The sequence below is a fragment of the Physeter macrocephalus genome, chromosome 15 (genome assembly GCF_002837175.3).
Source record: "Physeter macrocephalus isolate SW-GA chromosome 15, ASM283717v5, whole genome shotgun sequence".
Lineage (NCBI taxonomy): Eukaryota > Metazoa > Chordata > Mammalia > Artiodactyla > Physeteridae > Physeter > Physeter macrocephalus.
In genome coordinates, this window is record NC_041228.1 from 38,317,676 (window position 1) to 38,338,793 (window position 21,118).

Consider the following 21,118-nt stretch of genomic DNA (forward strand, 5'->3'; position numbering starts at 1 on the left):
TGAGAGGGCCCCGTACCGCAAAAAAAAAAAAAAAAAAAAAATCTCATCACTCTTTCATCACTGTTGCCATCACTCTCAGAGTCATGGAAGCTCAAACCCAGGATTCGATTGTGACTTTTCCTCCCCCTTTTCATTCATCGCACCTTCTCATTCCTCACCCCTTCCTTCTCTCTTCATTTCTACGGTCGCTACTCAAATCTGGCTCTTGTCACCCCTCACCAGAGGGCTACCATAGTCTCCTAACTGGTCTTTGCAGCCCTCCCTATCTTCCTCCTGGAATGCATCCTGCCCTCTACCACGAGATTAAGTTTCCTAAAATGAGGTTTTGCCTTTATCAGTCCCACTTAAAAACCCTTTAGGGTCTCTTTTTCAGAGATAAAGTCCAGACCCTTTAGCCTGGTTTTCAAAGCCCTGAATACTCTGGTTCCACCTGATGTCTTCAACTTCATCTCCTACTTCTCACCTGCAGGAATTCTCTGTCTCAACTGCTGAAGTCAGGTTGGCCTTAACTAGGGTGATCCTATACTTTCGTGTTCAGACTGGAACCCCCTTGAAAGTGAAAGGGAGTGCTCTTGAGGAGTTAGCCAACAGCCATAAACTGGTGTATCTGTGGGGAGGAAGGTGATCTCCGCGTCTTACTCTTCCGCCATCTTCCTCCCGATCTCCAACAGCCATAACCTGGGACCCTCCTGGATTAACTGGGGTTATGGTTTCCCATATTCATACCATTCTCTGCCCATCTACACACAGGCCACTCAGACCAGGGGCTAATGGAATGCATCCAGGGTCCCTAACAGCCTCTGTTTCTCCTCTAAATTTCCTGCTTTAAGTCTGATACCTGGAGTCTCCATCTTGACAAGTCCCTTCAGATTGATGTCTTCAGGTTAGGCTGCCAGTTTAGCTTTCAATTTAGTGGCTTCTCACTGTGACCGTCTCTCCTGATCTACCAGCTCTCTACCTGGCCCTCCCAGCCCGGTCTCAGTCCGCACTGCCACCTCTACACCGTCACTGCCCTCATGTCTCCCCTTGCCTTAGACATCTGTCCCATTGCTACCCTTCCTTCCTCACCCAGATGTCCCACACTAGCCATGAGTCTGTCCCTCTTCTCTGACCTCCTGTGTCCTCTATTACCTCCATCATTTGCTTTGCACTCAGCACAGCCCCATCGAGCAGCAACTGACATTTTGGAAGTTCAGTCTCCCTAACCAAAGCAACTGGCCACAAAGGTCCAGGGCCACTTAATCATCTGACTCCCAGCCTCTAACAGGTCAGGCATTTGGTGGAAGAGGATGAGAATAAGGACATCTGATGCATCAGGCCGGGGTCACACATAGTCTCTCCCAGTTTCCCATTCTTCAGCTTGAACCCCTGCTCTGAGGAAGGCAGACATTCTTACACACTGACAGCAGCAGCAAGAGCAACACACATCTCTAAAAAACACAGCCCGAGCCAGCTCCCCGGCAACCACAGCATTTCTTCTCATGCTTGTTGCTCTTCAGTAAATGTCAAACTCCAGAAGTTTCAGCAAAACCCTTAGAGACTCAAAGGTTGTCTACTACAGAGGACCGTTAGGCAATTGTTTGGCAACACCCAGAGACCTGGGTTCCTCACTGCCTTCCAGTTTCCCAAGGGCCAAGGCTGGTCTCCTGCTCCAGCCATGGCCCCTAATGCCCCTGCCCCGCCTACTCCCCATCACTCACACAAGCTCTGGGCCCTCCCTGTTCCTTCTCTCACCCTAATTAACCAGACACCCTCAACCTGTATCCTGTAGCTCATCCACTGGCCTTACTTCCAACTGATTTCCTTCTGACACAACAGCACCCAAAGTTTCTCCCCATTGAACAACTGGTAAGGGAAAAATATATATGTAAAACAAAATAGAGAGTATGACCTCATTTTGGTAAACATTAACAAAATGTTTAGAAGTAGATATTTATGTGGGGAAAGGTCTGGCAGAAAATACAACAAGCTATTAATAGTGCTTTTCTTGTCTGTTTTAAGTTCCTCAATGAAAATAGATTACTTGCATAATAAAAATTAATGAAGCAAAAAAAAAAAAAAAGCTGGTGTTTCCACATTGGCTTCTTTTTTGCCAGTGTTAATGGATGTGGTACCCTGCTACCTATCACGGTCACCACCCACAGAATAAGGGGGAAAAAAACAACGCAGACTTAGGAGACAAATTCCATTTGGGGACTTCTGATGAGGGCCGTTTTAATCTCCAACAGTGTGTAAAAACAAACAAACAAACCCAGTTTATTCTCATCATCACCTGCAAAGAACAGGCCCCACCTGCACTTTTGTTTTGTTGCTTTTTCCTTTCCCATCCTCAACTAAGAATCACAGTGTGCTGGAAAGCGTAAGTTCTATGTGCAAAAAAATCATCATTGACTGTGGGAAGCAAAACAGAACAGGTCCTCTGAAAACAACAGAATATGGAACAGGACATGTAGGATTCAGAGTTAGAAAATGAAGGTTCCAGTTCTGATGTCAGTCAAGTCCTCTGCCTTCCTTTCCTTATGGATTTTCTGCCTCATAAGTATCCAGCTCAGTTTACCGAACACCTACTATTTGCCAGGCACTGTTTGCTGGTGGAAAGATAAATGAGGCTGTGCAAGTTTAACGGGCTTTGCAGACAAACTGGGAGGTGCCACGTGCATATTAGGGATTCACTGGTCTGCCCTGCAGGTGCCGATGAAAACCATTACCCATCACCGAAGAAATTAGATGCCATCCGCCCACCTCTCACCGGCCCTCGCAGAGTGGAGTTGCCGCTCAGTGGGAAACCGCTCAGCTGACTGTGAGCCAGTGCCTGTAGCTCCGAGCACTGCCCTTGAGACTCCTGACCCAGGACCAGCGTTTAGGGCTGCTATTTGTTTTCTCTGACCGTGGTGTCTCACTACACACAGCTGGTCTCTTACACCTGGCGGTCACTGGGGCCTGTCACTGAACTGCAGATCCGTACTTAGAAGGAAGGCCGCCTGCCTCTTCGAGGTGCCACTCAGCCACCTTACCCACCACCAACTGGACCTCATGTATAACACGTGAGCTATACTGAAGTCAGGCCAGCCCAGACATACCTTCCAAACTGAATGAAAATCCGCCCAGTCCTTTCCGAGGGAATCAGTAACGGACAATTTTATTTGCATAGGTTATCATAAATATGCCTTTTGCTGAGGACCCAGAATGAGAAAATGCTAACCTCAGCCACAAACGAAGTCTTTAAAGTTCAAATTCTGACTAACAACTAGGCCAGAGAACTTGGAGCACTTTGTTGAAACTCAAAGGAGAGCAATTGCATACGTGGGCTCCCCCAGCTCCCTTCTTACTAGCTTCTCTTGTGCTTCCCCATCAAGCAAGGCTGGGTGGGATACTCACCCACACACCGTTTCCCGTCCTCGGCCAGGGTGTAGCCACTGTAGCACTGGCAGACAAAGGAGCCCAGCAGGTTCACGCAGAGCTGCTCGCAGCCGTGGTCCTCCGCTGCACACAGGTCCTGGACTGGGGCAAAGCCATACCATTAGAACATGGCTCTCAAGGAGGTGACCCTCGGTGACCCTCGGCCATCAACAAGCAACTCTACAGCACTTGTCAAAATAACCTTTAGGGCTTCCCTGGTGGCGCAGTGGTTAAGAATCCACCTGCCAATGCAGGGGACACGGGTTCGAGCCCTGGTCCGGGAAGATCCCACATGCTGCGGAGCAACTAAGCCCGTGCGCCACAACGACTGAAGCCCCGGATGCCTAGAGCCCGTGCTCCGCAACAAGAGGAGCCACCGCAATGAGAAGCCCGCGCACCGCAATGAAGAGGAGGCCCCGCTCGCCGCAACTAGAGAAAGCCCGCGCAGCAACGAAGACCCAGCGCAGCCAAAAATCAACAAAATAAATTAATTAATTTTTAAAAATAACCTTTAGAAACATTGAAAACGTTATAAGATCATAGTGGCAAATTTGGGAAACACAGAAAAAAATAGAAAAGAAAATTCACCTGTAATCCCCCACCTGCAGTCCTACCATCCAAAGGCCACCGCTGTTAACACTCGGGTGTGTTTCTATGTATATAGAAAAACTCATTTTTCAAAGTTGGAATTATTCACCTCTATTAAATGCATTAAATAATTTAAAATTAACATCAATTTGTGGGACTTCCCTGGTGGTCCAGTGGTTAAGACTCGGTGCTCCCAACGCAGGGGACGTGGGTTCGATCCCTGTTCAGGGAACTGGATTCCACATGCTGGAACTAAAAGAGCCCCGTGCCACAACTAAAGATCCTGCACAAGGCAACGAAGATCCTGCGTGCTGCACCCAAGGCCCAGTGCAGCCAAATAAATAAATTAATTAAAAAACCCCATGAATTTGTATTTTTCCCATCTCAATGAAAGTGTTCTGAAAACATTTGGATGGTTCTGGAGGACTGAAGTTATCACAAGCAGGTATTTGCGCTTGTCTGCATCAAGTACCATTCCCATTCTTTGAGAACTAAAAGGCCTTGTAATCAGAGTCTCACCAAGGTACACACCGATATACACAGTCTCACCAAGGTAATCTGGTGCTGTCTTTGACATTTTGCAGAAGCTGAGAGAGCACAGTGAAAAGACCTGCTACTCCACCAAAAACATGGCAGGTCTAGAAGAGCCCCTTATTCCCAAGTCTGCATTAGTCTCTTTGGACATAGTGTTCCTCATTCCATTTCTCTTATCAGAAGGACCTTTCAAAATCCTCTTTGTGCTCTACTTATTCATCCCATAAATGAGGAAAATGGGAAGCCAAAGGAGGTTAGGGAGAGGTGACAAAGATTACTAGGGAGAAATGAATGTATGGCTATTAACAATTCTATTTTGGTCAAATATTTATTAGTGCTGGGCCCTGGCTATTTACTCAAACGCAAGGTAAGAACACATTCACAGCAGTGCTTTTACTGCCGTGGAACTAAGAATCTATCAGGGGATGAAACGGTTAAAGGCATTTTCACGCCATCACCGACTCAGTCTCTCCTTTGAAGAAACAGGCTGACATGATGGCATTATTTCTCAGCAAGGAGAACGGCTTGGTTTCATACCTAGCTCTTTGAGTGACTTTACCATTAAAGATGGAGAAAATCAAAGAGCATTAAAGGGATTGAATATATTAAAAATTGTTTTCTGCTGGTTAAAAGTTACCACTATGACAGCTATGGTAAAAACTTAACACATAGAAAGCTGGATTAATCCCTGAATCCAATGGCTACGCTTTAATGTAATCTCCTAGGTCTTTGAGTTTTATAGTTTATTATGCTTTTAGATAATTATAAAATATCAAATTGATAAAAAAGATAGGGATTCCCTGGTGGCGCAGTGGTTGAGAGTCGGTCTGCCGATGCAGGGGACGCTGGTTCGTGCCCCGGTCCGGGAAGATCCCACATGCCGCAGAGCGGCTGGGCCCGTGAGCCACGGCCACTGAGCCTGTGCTCCGCAACAGGAGAGGCCACAGCAGTGAGAGGCCCGCGTACCGCAAAAAAAAAAAAAAAAAAAAGATACAAGCTGATATATTCATCACCTCTATCAAATGCATTAAATTTTTTTTTAAATAAAAGCTACATCATAAGATTAAAAAACATTTAGGTCTAAGAGAGGCCACAGCAGTGAGAGGCCCGCGTACCGCAAAAAAAAAAAAAAAAAAAAAGATACAAGCTGATATATTCATCACCTCTATCAAATGCATTAAATTTTTTTTTAAATAAAAGCTACATCATAAGATTAAAAAACATTTAGGTCTAAGATTCCACAAATAAGGATTCTGGTTTTAAAATGCTAAAAGAATTATTTTCATTCCCAAATCAATAAAGTAGATGAAAAAATTATAGATGCAAATTCCTCTCTTACCAGTCTATTTCTATCTTATATTTCCAATTGGGAACTCCAACTGAGATTTCCCATGGATCCAGATACAAGGAAAATAGTAAGAATCAGAAAAAACTTCAGCTCATGCAAAAATCATGGTGAATAATTAGAGTGACAAAATTTACAGCTAGTTACAAGCTTAAGCCAGAGACCTAAGAAACATCTGAATCATCAGATACTTTTCATTTATTCAGTCAATGAAGCACCTACTTTATCCCAGGCACTGGGGATGTAGTGGTGAACCAAACAGATAAAGGGGTTCCTGCAGACACACAGCTTGTACTCTAAGGGTTAGTAATGTGAAGTTCTAGCAAGAGCATTTCTGATAAAAACTCAGAAGTGAAATTTATCCAAAGAAAACAAAAACACTAATTCAAAAAGATATATGCACCCCTATGTTCATTGAAGCATTATTTACAATAGCCAAGATACGGCAGCAACCTAAGTGGCCATCAACAGATGAATGGATAAAGAAGATGTGCTACATATAATCAATGAAATGTTACTCAGCCATAAAAAATGAATGAAATTTTGCCATTTGTGACAACATGGATGAACCTTGACGGTATTATGCTAAGTGAAATAAGTCAGACAGAGGGAGACAGATACATATGATCTCACTAATATGTGGAATCTAAAAAACAAAACGAGTGAACAAGCATAACAAAACAGAAACAGACACATGGATACAGAGAACAAACTGGTGGTTGCCAGAGGGGATGGGTTAAGGATATGAATGAAATAGGTAAAGGGCATTAAAAGGTACAAACTTCCAGCTATAAAATAAATAAGTCACAGGGACGTAATGTACACATAGGAAATATAATCAATAATATTGTAACAACTTTGTATGGTGACAGATGGTAACTGGACTGATTGTGGTGATTTCAAAAAGTATATAATGAAAATGTAAAATACTGAATCACTACATTGTACACCTGAAACTAATATTGGATGTAAAGAGTGGTTCTGACTGAAAGAACAGTGAATGCAAAGGTCCTTAGGTAGAACAAACTAGCCCCATTTGAGGACTGAGAAGGCCAGAGTAGCTATCAGATGCATCCTTAAATAACTAAACTACAAAATAGAACATGCTAGAAATCCAGAAGAGAGGTGCTGCCAATACAATGGGAGTTCAGAACGGGGATGGATTCCTGCCAGCCAAGGCTGGATGCATCAGAAAGGGCTGGCAGACAAGCGGGAGAGAACGGAGAAAGGGAAATGGCACCCAGGGCTGAGGGTACAGTAAATGTGCAGAAACAGAGGAAAGCAGGACAGGCATGGTAGCTGAACTCCACCCTGGGAATTCCAAGGGAAGTAGCAGGAGGGAGCACTGGAAGGAGGACAATTGACACCCGATGGCAGAGGGCCTGGAATCAGGCTGCGGGGTCTGAACTGTGTTCAGCAGGCAGTGGGGACCACTCAAGGCAAAAGCCTTAAAAAGGGAGATGGGCCATTTCACCTGAGTTGTGCTTTGGAAGGATAATTCTGGTTGCATCACAGTTTCTTTTAGCTCTGGGAAATATAAAGGACTTCTAGAACAGATCAATGAAAATCACTACTTTGGGAACAGCGGTAGTTTTCTGAATTCCAAGCCAAAGTAGCTTGGGTTTGCTTGCACGTTGATGGGAAAATCAACCCCTTGACAGGAGGACCTTCGACTGTTCTTCAGAGCTCTTGGCCCCGCCCGTCGGCTGTCGGTGCATGTCAGTACACCCCTGCACTTCTCCCTCCTGGCATGTGTCACAATGGTAATTACGTAGGCATTTATGTAGTGAGGTATTTACTGTGTCTCCCTTGCTAGGCTCCCTAACTGGGAGGAGAGCGACCCCGCACAAAGTCCTGATGGCTGGAAGACGACACCCCAGTACACTGGAACAACGTACCCCCAAATCCGAAGCCCATCTCTGAAGGTGGGGGGTAGGAGCTTCTCCACCTGGGTCCCCCTTCTCAGCTCCTACAGCTGCTTTGCCTCCTCTCTGTGTCCAGCAGGAATCCTACCTAGCAGTGGTCACAAAGGAGTGGTGGCAGTTTAAGTAATTTTTTTCTCTTTTTTATAATGATCTGTTTTTGAATTTTCTAACAAGAGCTTATACCAAGAGCTTTTATAATAATGAAAAAAAATCAACGTTACAAAAGAACCCCTTTGAAAGTAGCATCTTAAAAGCAGTGGGGACTTCCCTGGTGGCGCAGTGGTTAAGAATACGCCTGCCAGTGCCGGGGACACGGGTTCGATCCCCGGTCCGGGAAGATCCCACATGCCGCGGAGCAACTAAGCCCATGCGGCACAACTACTGAGCCTGCGCTCTAGAGCCCGTGAGCCACAGCTGAGCCCGCGAGCCACAACTACTGAAGCCTGCGTGCTACAACTACTGAAGCGCGTGTGCCAAGAGTCCGTGCTCCACAACAAGAGAAGCCACCACAGGGAGAAGCCCGTGCACCTCAACGAAGAGTAGCTCCTGCTCGCCACAACTAGAGAAAGCCCACGCATAGCAAGGAAGACCCAACACAGCCAAAAATAAAAATAAAAAAAAATAAAGTGTGTCTTTATAAAATAAAATAAAAGCAGTGAACCAGGATCTTGAAGCAATAAGCATTTTTCCCCCAAGACCTCCCCCCATAAGGTAGGTAGAGAGGCAATGAGATGCTTATGCCTTCTGGAACAGAACAGCCACAAATCACTACAGGGTCCCATCGACCAGAGCACGACCCTGGCTGCTCATTAGAACCATCTGGGGACCTTTGGAAAATCCTGATACCCAGCCCAACCCCCTAAATCAGACAGCTGGGTCTGGGATGCAGGCAACACTGTTTGCTAAAGCTCCCAGATAACTCCAGTGTGCAGCCAGGTTGAGAGCCATTGGACTACAGGAAAAATGTCCTCACAATCATCCAAGGGGAAGGGGCCCAGATGCAAGAGTCAGCCTCCCCCTTTATCAACTGAGTCTGCAGGCTCAGATTCTTCTTTTAAGCACATCTCAGATTTTTTTTGCTGTCCTTGGACCCCTCTCCAAGCGGCTAAGAGACCCCGGACACTAAGTGAGGGTGCAAAGTGTGGTAGGAACGGGAGGATCGTGGCTTGCGTTCCAGAAGAACGATCCCACAAACAGCAGGCCTGCCAGTTGGCTTCAGGACTTTCATACTGTTTTTAGAACACTGGGGATTTATGGCCACTAGTGATCTGTACTGCCCCAAAGGAAACCATGGAGGATTAATTTAATTAAACAAAGAGTAAGGCATAAATACAGACCAGGTTCTCAGAAAACAACTTTGTTGTTTTTCTGGCAGTGGTCGCTTCCATTTGAAACAAATACAGATGTTTTGGGATGATTCCTTATTCTTTAGGAAAACAGCACTTCTTTTTCTCACAGCCTGGGAGGATTTCACTGAAGGGTGATAAAACCGTGGCAGTCGGAGAAGCAGTGGATTCAGAGTTCCCATTACCCTTCCAAGCCTTCTCTACCCCGTTACCCCGACTCATGGCTACTGACTTCAGCCCGATGTCACCTCCTCCAGGAAGCCTTCTTCAGCTTGGCTGGGCTTAGAGTCTCCTTCCTCTGGGCTCCTCTAGCCCTATACACACAGCTCCACTAGAGCACTTATGCATTCAGCCCACAGGATTAGAAGGACCGGATCACAGGTCAGTCTGCCCCATGAGAATGACCTGGTCTGACTCGGTTTTGATTCCCCAGTGTCCTGGCACATGTAGTTGGTGCCTCATAAGTGTTCGTCTAGTGAATGAACAGTGACAAAGTCCCATACCCCTTGCCCCCCAACAGGGATGTTCCTAGAGTCCTAAAATATCTCCTCCATCAGAAATGGGGTCCTGGGAAGATGAGTGAGCTGGGAAAAAAATGTTTCCCGAGTCTCTGTACCTCTCCTCGTCCCCAGCAAGAGATATTCCTCTCCCAGAAGAGTACGATGACATCGGGGAGCCAGCCCCCAGCTGCAGACACCAGAATTCTCATGACAGCTAAGGAGCCAGCTGCCTTGCTGTCTGCTGCATCCCTGGTACCTAGTACAGTGCCTGGCACATTGTAGGTGCTCACGAAGTGCTTGTGAATGGATGAATGGACCCAACACCTGAAATACAGGGTTGTCAGTCATTCCTCACTCATCAGTCTTACCCAGGCTGTAAGCTCTGAAAGGCACAGGGTAAGTCTTTGGTGGTCTTCAGGGGGCCTGTGATACCACACACTTCACATAGCAGGTGCTTAGTGGACATGTGTTGATCTGACTTGACAGTCACCAGCCTGGAGTACTCAGGGATGGGGGGGGGGCTCTAATCTGACCACTCCCTTTTAGAGGTCAAGTTCCCCTTCACGGTTTCCCTTACCACAGTTATAATTTCACACTAATTTGCAATTGTTAATTTCATGTCTACTTCCCCTGCCATTTGAAGGCAGTGCTTGTTCTGTTCAGCCCTCCAGCTCAAATAACTAGCATGGTGTTTGGCATGTGGTCAATTTTTTAAAATATATTTGAATGACTGAATTCATTCATTCATTCATTCATTCGTCAAATTGCTCAAACTGCTGGGAAAAAAACAGTGAATAAAATAGATCAAAAAAATCAGTCGGGCTTCCCTGATGGCGCAGTGGTTGAGAGTCCGCCTGCTGACGCAGGGGACACGGGTTCGTGCCCCGGTCCGGGAGGATCCCACGTGCCGCGGGGCGGCTGGGCCCGTGAGCCATGGCCGCTGAGCCTGCGCGTCCGGAGCCTGTGCTCCGCAACGGGAGAGGCCACAACAGTGAGAGAGGCCCGCGTACCACCAAAAAAAAAAAAAGCAAAAAAAACCTCAATCAATCTCTGTCCCCATGTAGCGGATATTCAAGTGGGAAGCCAGCTCCTACTGACTCACACTGACAGACCGTGCCCACATCTTCCCAACTCTGCGTTCAGCCAGGCCAAGTGGGTAGCTTGAAATCAGCCACGGTGGTAGTATTGACAACACAGGAATTGGTGAACATTACAAATCGGAGCTTTTCCCCCTGGAGACCTGGTTGTTAAACATTTACTAGCATACCGTGGACAGGGGCCAGACATAAACAATATAAACAGGTAAAAATATATATTACGTTACATCTTAGAAGTGCTATAGAACAAAATTAAGCAGGAAAGGGGGGTTGGGAGTATGGAGGAAAGGGAGCTTGTGTTTTAAATAGTGTGGTCAGAAGGTGGTCTCACAGAAAAGATTATTTTATACAAGGACCCGAGGGAGGTAATATGAAAAAGTAGGGATCAAGGGGATTGAATCGTGGAGGAGGAGATAAGGGGCAGTTATGTTTCTTTCCATAGGGCTTAAGGGAAGCAATCAGATAGAATGAAAAGAATATTGCCTTTGGAGTCAGACCTGGCTTCAGCAAGGTGACCTGTGTGACTTCATATAAGTGATTTCTATGAGATTGAATTTTCATAGAGGTTAAATAATTAAGTGGAGAAAACATCTTATTGCAGGGTTAAATGAGATAATATAGATGATAAAGCATCTGAGAGATGGGAGGTACTCAACAAATGTTAGTCTCCTTTTTTCCTAGTTTAGGGTAAAGAAAGGTCTTGGTGGTGCAGGCCTAGTTAAGCATGGAGGAAAGGTGAACCCAACCAAATTTTGCCTACATCACAATTCTAATATAATATCACTTTATGGGGTGCCTATGAAACCCCCCACTAGATTCAGATTTCTTTAAATGACATCAATGTATCTGTGACTAAGTTTTGGTTTGTGAGTTCTCTGCTGAATTGATCTGACACAGCATAGTAGGCTGTGAATTTTATAACAAAAGATCTCAACAAACTCAAACAATGCCTTGCCAGAGGGCAAATGTCAGCATATATAGCTGACAGTCAGCAAAATTCGCTTGCTTCTCTTGTTTCCTGGAGAATTTTAGGAGGGATGTTAACTGCATCTGCTCAGTCTTCCCAAGTGAAATAAATCAGTGAGGATTTGATAACTAAGAGCCCCAGGGCTATGCTCAAATCCTTCCCCAGCGTTCCCCTGAGGCTCACAGCCATCCTAGATTTAAGGGCCTTCCTCAGTGCGTGATCTTGAAACCCTAGCACAGCGCCTCGGCCGAAGAACTTGGAAAACTTCCATCTGGTTACACTGGATGAGAAGCACGGGACAAAGACTGCAGTGGCTGTGCCTGACATCATCCTGGGCGAAATCAAAGGCTTTTTACTGACTTTTCAGAATTTTAGACAAGCCGCATGGCATGCTATTGACACCAATGACAGTTTAATTTCTCCTCTGGACTTAAAGCAAAATGAACACCTTTAAAGACATGCTCCACTTTTTTTTTTACGGCTCCTGCTGCTATTTAGCCTGAGATGTAGAAATCAGAAATTATGTATCACAGCGAGAGAGAAGAGAAATGTATTATTAGAGCTGTTATTTCACTCAGCTGGGAAACTGCGATTTCTGCCTGCTCCAACCCCGAAAACTCCCTTGGAGTTAGGGCTCTGCAAACACCTGCCAAACCTAAGCCTGCATTTTGGGGACCATCCCCCTTCTTTCATCATGTCCGAAAGCCCTAATCTTATTTTGACAGCTGCGGTTTGGATTTAAAGACTTTCAGCAGTAAGTGTGAGCCATCAGCCTTGTGCTTCTCTGCTGGAAGAAACACCGCCAACCCAACGTCACCCAGGAAAACAAACCTGTCCTTCCAGGCAAACTCCAGCTGTGCCTTGTGTCCCTCCTCTCCCAACGGCTTCATTCTTTTTCAACCAGTTCTCCTATTCACGAACGAGATTTTAGTTTTCTTTTCAGAAGGGGAAAAGAGGAGGATCCCCAAAACAAAGCCTGAAAACATAAGTAAATCTGACTGAATGAGGTTGATCAAAATAATAAATAAGCGTGAACGAATAATGCCCTAGTCCATGCAGAGCGCTTTGCAATTTCCAAACGGCTGTCAGTCACTTCATCACCGTTCTCAATATGAACTCCCTGAGGAGTGGAATCTCCCAGGGAGAGATCTAGTTTAAAACAGCGGGGTCAGTGTTTTTCAAACTTGACCAGAATCCCCTGGAGGGCTTTAAAAGGATGTTAAAAGACACCCTCCTAGGCTGCATCCCTGGAGTCCCTGATTCAGTAGGTCTGGGGTTAAGTGGGGCCTGGGAATTTGCATTCCTAACAAGTTTACCCGCAAAGCCGCCTTTGTGTGCGCGCACGCAGTCTGCTCGCTCTTGCGCTTGCTCCGCGCTGTCTCAGCTTTGTGGGCTGAGACCTTGACCTCCCCTTTCCACACTCCCTTCCTCCCTCCAAGATTCCATCCATCTTCAAGGCCAATTACCACCACCAAGCGTATCCAGCCAGGCATTCTTCTTGAACTCTAACCCTCATCTCCAGCTGCATCCAACCACTTGTGTGGCCTCTCGCCCGGACTCACTGCTTTCCCCGCAAAACCAGGTTTCCTCTCTTAAGTTATTTATCAGTTCAAATTCTAACACCCCTCACCCACCAATCCCCATCTTCGGTCATAAACTCCTCCCTGGGGCGGGCATTATTGCTGTGATCTCCTAATTAACTCCATGGGCATAAGAAACACATGCACTGAATTGACTGAACTGATTTGAACTGTAAACTGATTGCATCGTCCATGTTCTGCTCTGCACGTGCAGAGCACAAGGGAAGCCAAGATCTGAGTGTTCTTGGAGGGTCTTGGGTCTCAAACATACAAGAGGAAACACTTAACTTTTCTCCCACACACCACAAGAGCATCTGGCTCATAGAGGGGAATCAGTAAGTATTGAATGACTAAATGAACGAATGAGTGGATGGATGGATGGTATTTCTGCACCTATTATCTAATCCTAATTCTAATCCTCTGTATATATTACTGCCACGGTCAATTTACTAAAATGTGGTTTTCCCCTTGACACACTGTGTTCAGCCCCTCTATCCACCAAAGACAGCAGCTGGAACTCAGCTTGAGAATCAAATCACTCCATAATTTGTTCCAGCTTAAATTCCTTTCCTCATCCCCCCCACTCATGTCCCAAACAAACTATTCCAAATAGGCAGTCTGTACAGTTAGCATTCCCTAAAGACAACAAGCTCCACATTTCTCTTCTCTTCTTTGACTTGCTAGAAAAACCCGTTCCCCAAAGCCTTCCCTGATTGTTCCATGACTCTCCAATCTCTTCTCTTGCAGCCTTCTGTCTCAGCACCAGTTACCTTCCCAAACCACCCTGTTCTGAAAACACATATGTATACATACATATATATTATTGAATTTAAATGACGTACAATAAACTACACATATTCAACATAGACAAGCTGGTAAACTTGACATATCAACACATCATCACCATAATCAAGATAACATATCCATCACCTCCAAATCCCCAAAGTTTCCTAGTGCCCCTTTGTAATCCCTCCATCTGTCCCTTCTCTCCCCTTGGCCCCAGGCAACCACTAATCTGCTGATCATAGATTAGTTACCATTTTCTAAAATTTCATATAAATGGAATCCTACAATAGGTACTCTTTTTTTGGGAGGGGGTCCTCATTTCTTTCATTCAACCCGGTTATTTTGACATTCATCCAGCTTGCTGCATGGGTCAATAGTTCATTCTTTTCATTGCCTAGTAGTACTACATTGTATGCGTCTATCACAATTTGTTAAGAATTCACCTGTTGATGGTTTGGGCTGTTTCCAGTTTTAGGTTATTACAAGTAAAGCTGCTATAAACGTTTGTTTGGATATAAACTTTAATTTCTTTTGAGTAAATACCTAAAAGTGGAATTATGGTAGGTACATACCTAACTTTGTAAGAAACTGCTAAACTGTTTTCCAAAGTGGTTGAACCATGTTACATTCCTACCAGGAACAATGATAATTCTGTTCCCAACTTTGCTAATACTTGGCATGGTCAATATCTTAAAATGTATCCAATCTAGTGGAAGTATAGCGGTATCTCATTGTGGCTTTAATTCGTATTTCCTTAGTATCTAATAAGTTTGAGCATCTCTTCTTTATATATCTTCTTTGGTTTAGTGTCTATTCAAATCTTTTGCCCATTTTGACTGGGCTGTTTATTTTTCTATTATTGAGTTGTAAGAATTCTGTATAAATTCTAAGGTCCTTTGTTGGATATATATTTGCAAATATTTAACTCCAGTCTGTGACTTGACCTTTTCCCTTTAGTAGCAGTGTATTTGGAAGAGCAAATGTTTTAATTTTGATGATGTTCAATTTACTGAGTTTTTCTTTTTTTTTTTTTCTTTTTTTTTGCGGTACGCGGGCCTCTCACTGTTGTGGTCTCTCCCATTGCGGAGCACAGGCTCCGGACGCGCAGGCCCAGCGGCCATGGCTCACGGGCCCAGCCGCTCCGCGGCATGTGGGATCCTCCCAGACCGGGGCGCGAACCCGGTTCCCCTGCATCGGCAGGCGGACGCGCAACCACTGCGCCACCAGGGAAGCCCCTGAGTTTTTCTTTTATGTTTTGTGTCCTATTTAAAAAATCCTTGCCAAACCCAGGGTCATCAAAATTTTTTCTTTCCTTTTCATCGAGACATTTAAATGTTTCTACTCTATATTAACATTTAAAATCAATTTTGAATAAATTTTTGTATATGGTGTGATGTAAGGGTCAATGTGCATTTTTTGGCACATGGCAATCCAATTGTTGTAACACCATCTGTTGATGACATTATTTTTTCCCCATGAATTGCCTTGGCACCTTTGTCAAAAAACACTTCACCGTATACGTGTGGGTCTATTTCTGGACTATGTTCTGCTCAGGTGTTGTCCATCGTTACACCAATACCGCACTGTTTTGATTACTGCTGCTTTACAGTCAGTCCTCAAGTGAGATAATTTGATCCCCACACTTTATTTCAAAGTTTTAGTTGATCCTCATTATTTGCAGAGTCTGTATTTGCAAATTCACCTACTTGATAAAATTTTTCTTGGAACCCAAAATCAATACTTGTAGCATTTTCAGGGCCATTCATGGATCTGTACAGAGTGGTGAAAAAACTGAGCCACCTAATGCACTTTCCCAGTGAAGGTCAAACAAGCAATGCTCTGACTTCTTGTTTTAGCTCTCATACTGTAAATCAGCATTTTTTTGGTGTTCTATTTAGGGCCATATTTTTAAAAATTCTTGTGCTTTCTATTGGTGACCTCACTGTGTAAAATGGCCCCTAACAGTAGTGTTGAAGTGCTGTCTAGTGTTCCTAAGGCAAGAAGGCCGTGATGTGCCTTTTGGAGGAAAGATGTGCGTTAGATGAGCTTCACTCAGGCATGAGTAATAGTGCTGTTGGCTGTGAGTTCAATGTTAATGAATCAACAATATATACTCAATAAGGTGTCTTTAAACAGAAACACCCATAAAACAAGGTTCTGTATCGACTGGAGAAATGTTGTGGCCAGAAGCTCTCAGGAAATGAACCCTGTACTTCCCCTAGGAATGATGATCCAGTAATCACCATTTCAATGTTAACAGAGACTTATAAACCATAACTATCGTGAATAATAAGAATCAATCATATTTGACTATTCAATTTTTTTCATTTTCATTTATATGTTAGAATCAGATTATCAGTTTCTACCCAAAAAATTCTGCTAGGATTTTGATAGAGATTGCTTTGAATCTATAGGTCATTTTGGAAAGAACTGACATCTTAGCAATAGTAAGTCTTCTATTTGATGATTTGAATATCTCTCCATTTATTTAGGTCTTCTTTAATTTATTGCAGGCATCTTTTGTCTTTGTCAATATATATCTTTTGTCAAATTTATCCCTAATTTCTATATTTCTGATACTAGTGTAAAATGGTACTTTTTAAATGTCTATTTCAGATTTTTGTTGCCAGTATATAAAAATACAATCAAATAATTTTGTATATTGAGTTTTTATCTTGCAACCTTGCTGAATTCATTAATTAATTTTAGTAGCTTTTTTGAAGATTCTATTAGCTTTTCTACATATGCAATCACATAGTCTGTAAATAAAGACAGTTTTACCTTTTCCTTTCCAATCTGTATGACTTTCTAATTTCTTTTTATTTAATTAGTATATCAGTTAAAACAACCAGTCCAATGTTGAATGGAAGTGTGGCAGTGGACGTACTTTCTTGTTCCTTATCTTAAAAGGAAAACACTTAGTCTTTTATCCTTGGGTATGATGTTAACTGTAGGTTTTTTCATAGGTGCTCTTTATCAGGTTGAGGAATTTCCCTTTTATTTCTAGTTTATTGAGAGTTTTTATCATGAACGAATGTTGGGTATTGTCCAATGCTTTTTTGGCATCTATTGAAATGATCCTATATTTTTTCATTTTTTTAATCTGTTAATATGGTGAATTGAATTATATTGATTTTTATTGAAGTATAGTTGATGTTGTATAAGTTACAGGTGTACAATACAGTGATTCACAATTTTTAAAGGTTTCACTCTATAATTATTATAAAATATTGGCTATATTCCCTGTGTTGTGCAATATATCCTTGTAGTTTTTTTGTTTTTGTCGTTGTTGTTTTGTGTGTGTGTGTGTGTGTGTGTGTGTGTGTGTGTAGTCTTTTTTTTGTGGCTGCACTGGGTCTTCATTGCTGCGCAGGGGCTTTCGCTAGTTGCAGCAAGCTGGGGCTACTCTTCGTTGCGGTGCGCAGGCTTCTCACTGGGGTGGCTTCTCTTGTTGCAGAGCATGGGCTCTAGGTGCGCGGGCTTCAGTAGTTGTGGCACACGGGCTTAGTTGCTCCACAGCATGTGGGATCTTCACAGACCAGGGATCAAACCCATGTCCCCTGCATTGGCAGGCGGATTCTTAACCACTGCGCCACCAGGCAAGTCCATTGTAGCTTATTTTATACATAATAGTTTGTACCTCTTAATCTCCTACCCTTATTTACCCCTTCCCCTTTCCTCTTCCCACTGGTAACCACTAATTTGTTCTTTATACCTGTGAGTCTGTTTCTTTTTATTATATTCACTAGTTTGTTGTATTTTTTTTTTTTTTTTTTTTTTTTTTTTTGCGTTGTATGCGGGCCTCTCACTGTTGTGGCCTCTCCCTTTGCGGAGCACAGGCTCCAGAGGCGCAGGCTCAGCGGCCATGGCTCACGGGCCCAGCCGCTCCGCGGCACGCGGGATCCTCCCGGACCGGGGCACGAACCCGTGTCCCCTGCATCGGCAGGCGGACTCTCAACCACTGCGCCACCAGGGAAGCCCTGTTGTATTTTTTTAGATTCCACATATCAGTGATAACATCCAGTATTTATCTTTCTCTGTCTGACTTATTTCACTTAGCATAATAATACCCTCCAAGTCCATTCATGTTGTTGCAAATGGCAAAATTTAATTCTTTTTTATGGCTGAGTAGTATTCCATTGTATACATATATCACATCTTCTTTATGCATCCATCTGTTGATGGACACTTAGGTTATTTCCATATCTTGGCAACTGTAAATAATGCTGCTATGAACATTGGGGTGCATGTATCGCATTTTTGTTTCTTTCGAATATATACGCAGGAGTGGAATTGCTGGATCATACAGTAGTTCTTTTTTTAGTTTTTTGAGAAACTTCTATACTGTTTTCCACAGTGGCCACAACAACAGTGTATGAGGGTTCCCTTTTCACCACATCCTCACCAACATTTGTTATTTGTGTTCTTTTTGATGATAGCCATTCTGACAGGGGTGACGTGATACCTCATTGTGAATTTGATTTGCACTTCCCTGATGGTTAGCGATGTTGAGCTTCTTTTCATGTGCCTGTTGGGCATCTGCATGTTCTCTTTGGAAAAATGTCTGTTCAGGTCTTCTGCCCATTTTTCAATTGGGTTGTTTGTTTGTTTGTTTTGATGTTGAGTTGTATGAGCTGTTTATATCTTTTGGATATTAACCCCTTATCGATCATATCATTTGCAAATACTCTCATTCAGTAGGTTGGATTTTCGTTTTGTCAATGGTTTCCTTTGCTGTGCAAAAGCTTTTAAGTTTAATTAGGTCCCACATGCTTAGTTTTACTTTTATTTCCTTTGTTTTAAGAGACAGATCCAAAAAAATATTACTATGATATATGTCAAAGAGTGTTCTGCCTGTGTTTTCCTCTAGGAGTTTCGTGGTTTCTGATCTACCATTCAGGTCTTTAATCCATTTTGAGTTTATCTTTGTATACGGTGTTAGAAAATGTTCTAATTTCATTCTTTTACATGTAGGTGTCCAGTTTTCCTAGCACCACTTATTGAAGAGACTGTCTTTTCTCCATTGTATATTCTTACCTCCTCCGTCATATATTAATTGACCATAAGTGTCTGGGTTTATTTCTGGGCTCTCTATTCTGTTCCATTGATCTATGTATCTGTTTCTGTGTCAGTACATACTCTTTGGATTACTGTAGCTTGGTAGCACAGTCTAAAGTCAGGGAGTGTGATTCCTCTACCTCTCTTCTTCTTTCTCAAGATTGTGTTGGCTATTTAGGGTCTTTTGTGTTTCATACAAATTTCAAAATTATTTGCTCTAGTTCTGTGAAAAATGCCATTGGTATTTTGATAGGGATTGCACTGAATCTATAGATTGCCTTGGGTAGTATGGTCATTTTAACAATATTAATTCTTCTAATCCAAGAACACAGTATACCTTTCCATCTATTTGTGTCGTCTTCAATTTCTTTCATCAGTGCTTTATAGTTTTCCAAGTACAGGTCTTTTACCTTCTTAAGTAGGTTTATTCCTAGGTATTTTATTCTTTTTGATGCAATGGTTAATGGGATTGTTTCCTTAATTTCTCTTTCTGATAGTTCAGTGTTAGTGTATAGAAATGCAACAGATTTCTGTGTATTAATTTTGTATCCTGCAGGGCTTCCCTGGTGGCACAGTGGTTAAGAATCCGCCTGCCAATGCAGGGGACATGGGTTCAAGCCCTGGTCCGGGAAGATCCCACATGCCACGGAGCAACTAAGCCTGTGTGCCACAACTACTGAGCCTGCGCTCTAGAGCCCGTGAGCCACAACTACTGAGCCCGTGTGCCACAACTGCAGAAACCCATGTGCCGAGAGCCCATGCTCTGCAACAAGAGAAGCCACTGCAATGAGAAGCCTGTGCACTGCAACAAAAGAGTAGCACCCACTCGCCACAACTAGAGAAAGCCCGCGCACAGCAACGAAGACCCAACACAGCCAAAAATAAATTAAAAAAAAAAATTTTGTATCCTGCAACTTTACTGAATTCATTAATGAGCTCTAGTAGTTTTCTGGTAGCATCTTTAGGATTTTCTGTGTATAGTATCATGTCATATATTGACTGATTTTTGAATGCTAAACCAACCTTGCATTCTTTTGATAAATCCCATTTGGTCTTGATTATATTATATACATGGATTCTGTTTGATAAGTTTTTAAGAATTTTTGCATTCACATTCATAAGGAATGTTGGGTATAGCTTTCTTTTCCATTTTTAATAATGTGACTGTTTTTCTGTCACATCAAATGGGTCATGCCCTTTGGTTAAACTCGAATATAAAAGTTATTGGACTTCCCTGGCGGTCCAGTGGTTAAGACTCCATGTTTCCACTGCAGGAGGCACAGGTTCAATCCCTGGATCCCTAAGATCCCGCATGCCGCGGCCAAAACAAAAGAGGATAGAAAGATGAGCTTCGTTCAGGAGTAAGTAATAGTGCTGTTGGCCGACTTCCCTGGCGGTCCAGTGGTTAAGACTCCATGTTTCCACTGCAGGAGGCACAGGTTCGATCCCTGGTCAGGGAAGATCCCATATGCCACACAGTGTGGCCCCCAAAAAATAATAAATAAAATAAAAGCTATTAAATCTCTTATGCAGCTTGGGAAAATAATGTCAGGAACATATCTGAACAATGAAAGCTGTAAAATGCATTTGGTGTGTTTCTTGAGAGAGAAAAAAATGAGAAAGCTGCACAAGAAAGTTTATATTTTCTTGCCAAGTGAAGTTTTCTAAATGTTGCATTTTCATTATTCTTCCAGATAGATTAAATATTCTAGAAGGGAGGCAAAGAAAGGGAGAATTCCTTATTTTTAAAAAATGAAAGAAAACAAGATAAAGTTCCTCCTTGTTAGTGGGAAAAGAATTCAAGGGGAGGGAAATAGACATGTGAAGACAGGCACACTTCATGAGGATCGCCTCCCCCCACGTTTTTAAATGGAGAAAGGGAAGAACATAAACTTCTATACCTTTTTTGGTACCTTATTTTCCTTGCCTGTAAAATGAGAATGCTAAACCTACCTGAAGAGCTCAATGTCAGAGTTAATGAGATGATGAGTAT

General features: G+C 43.2%; 1 protein-coding gene across 7 annotated transcripts in view; it reads right to left on the reverse strand.

Moving 5' to 3' along the window:
* The window catches only part of MATN2 (matrilin 2), a 175,881-nt gene that overhangs the window by 71,014 nt on the left and 83,749 nt on the right, over positions 1-21,118 (reverse strand). For all 7 annotated transcript variants that reach the window (XM_028500794.2, XM_028500797.2, XM_028500796.2 and 4 more), the window contains exon 5: positions 3,379-3,501. In XM_028500794.2, the coding sequence (XP_028356595.1) occupies positions 3,379-3,501 (123 nt within the window). The remainder of the gene's footprint in view (positions 1-3,378; positions 3,502-21,118) is intronic.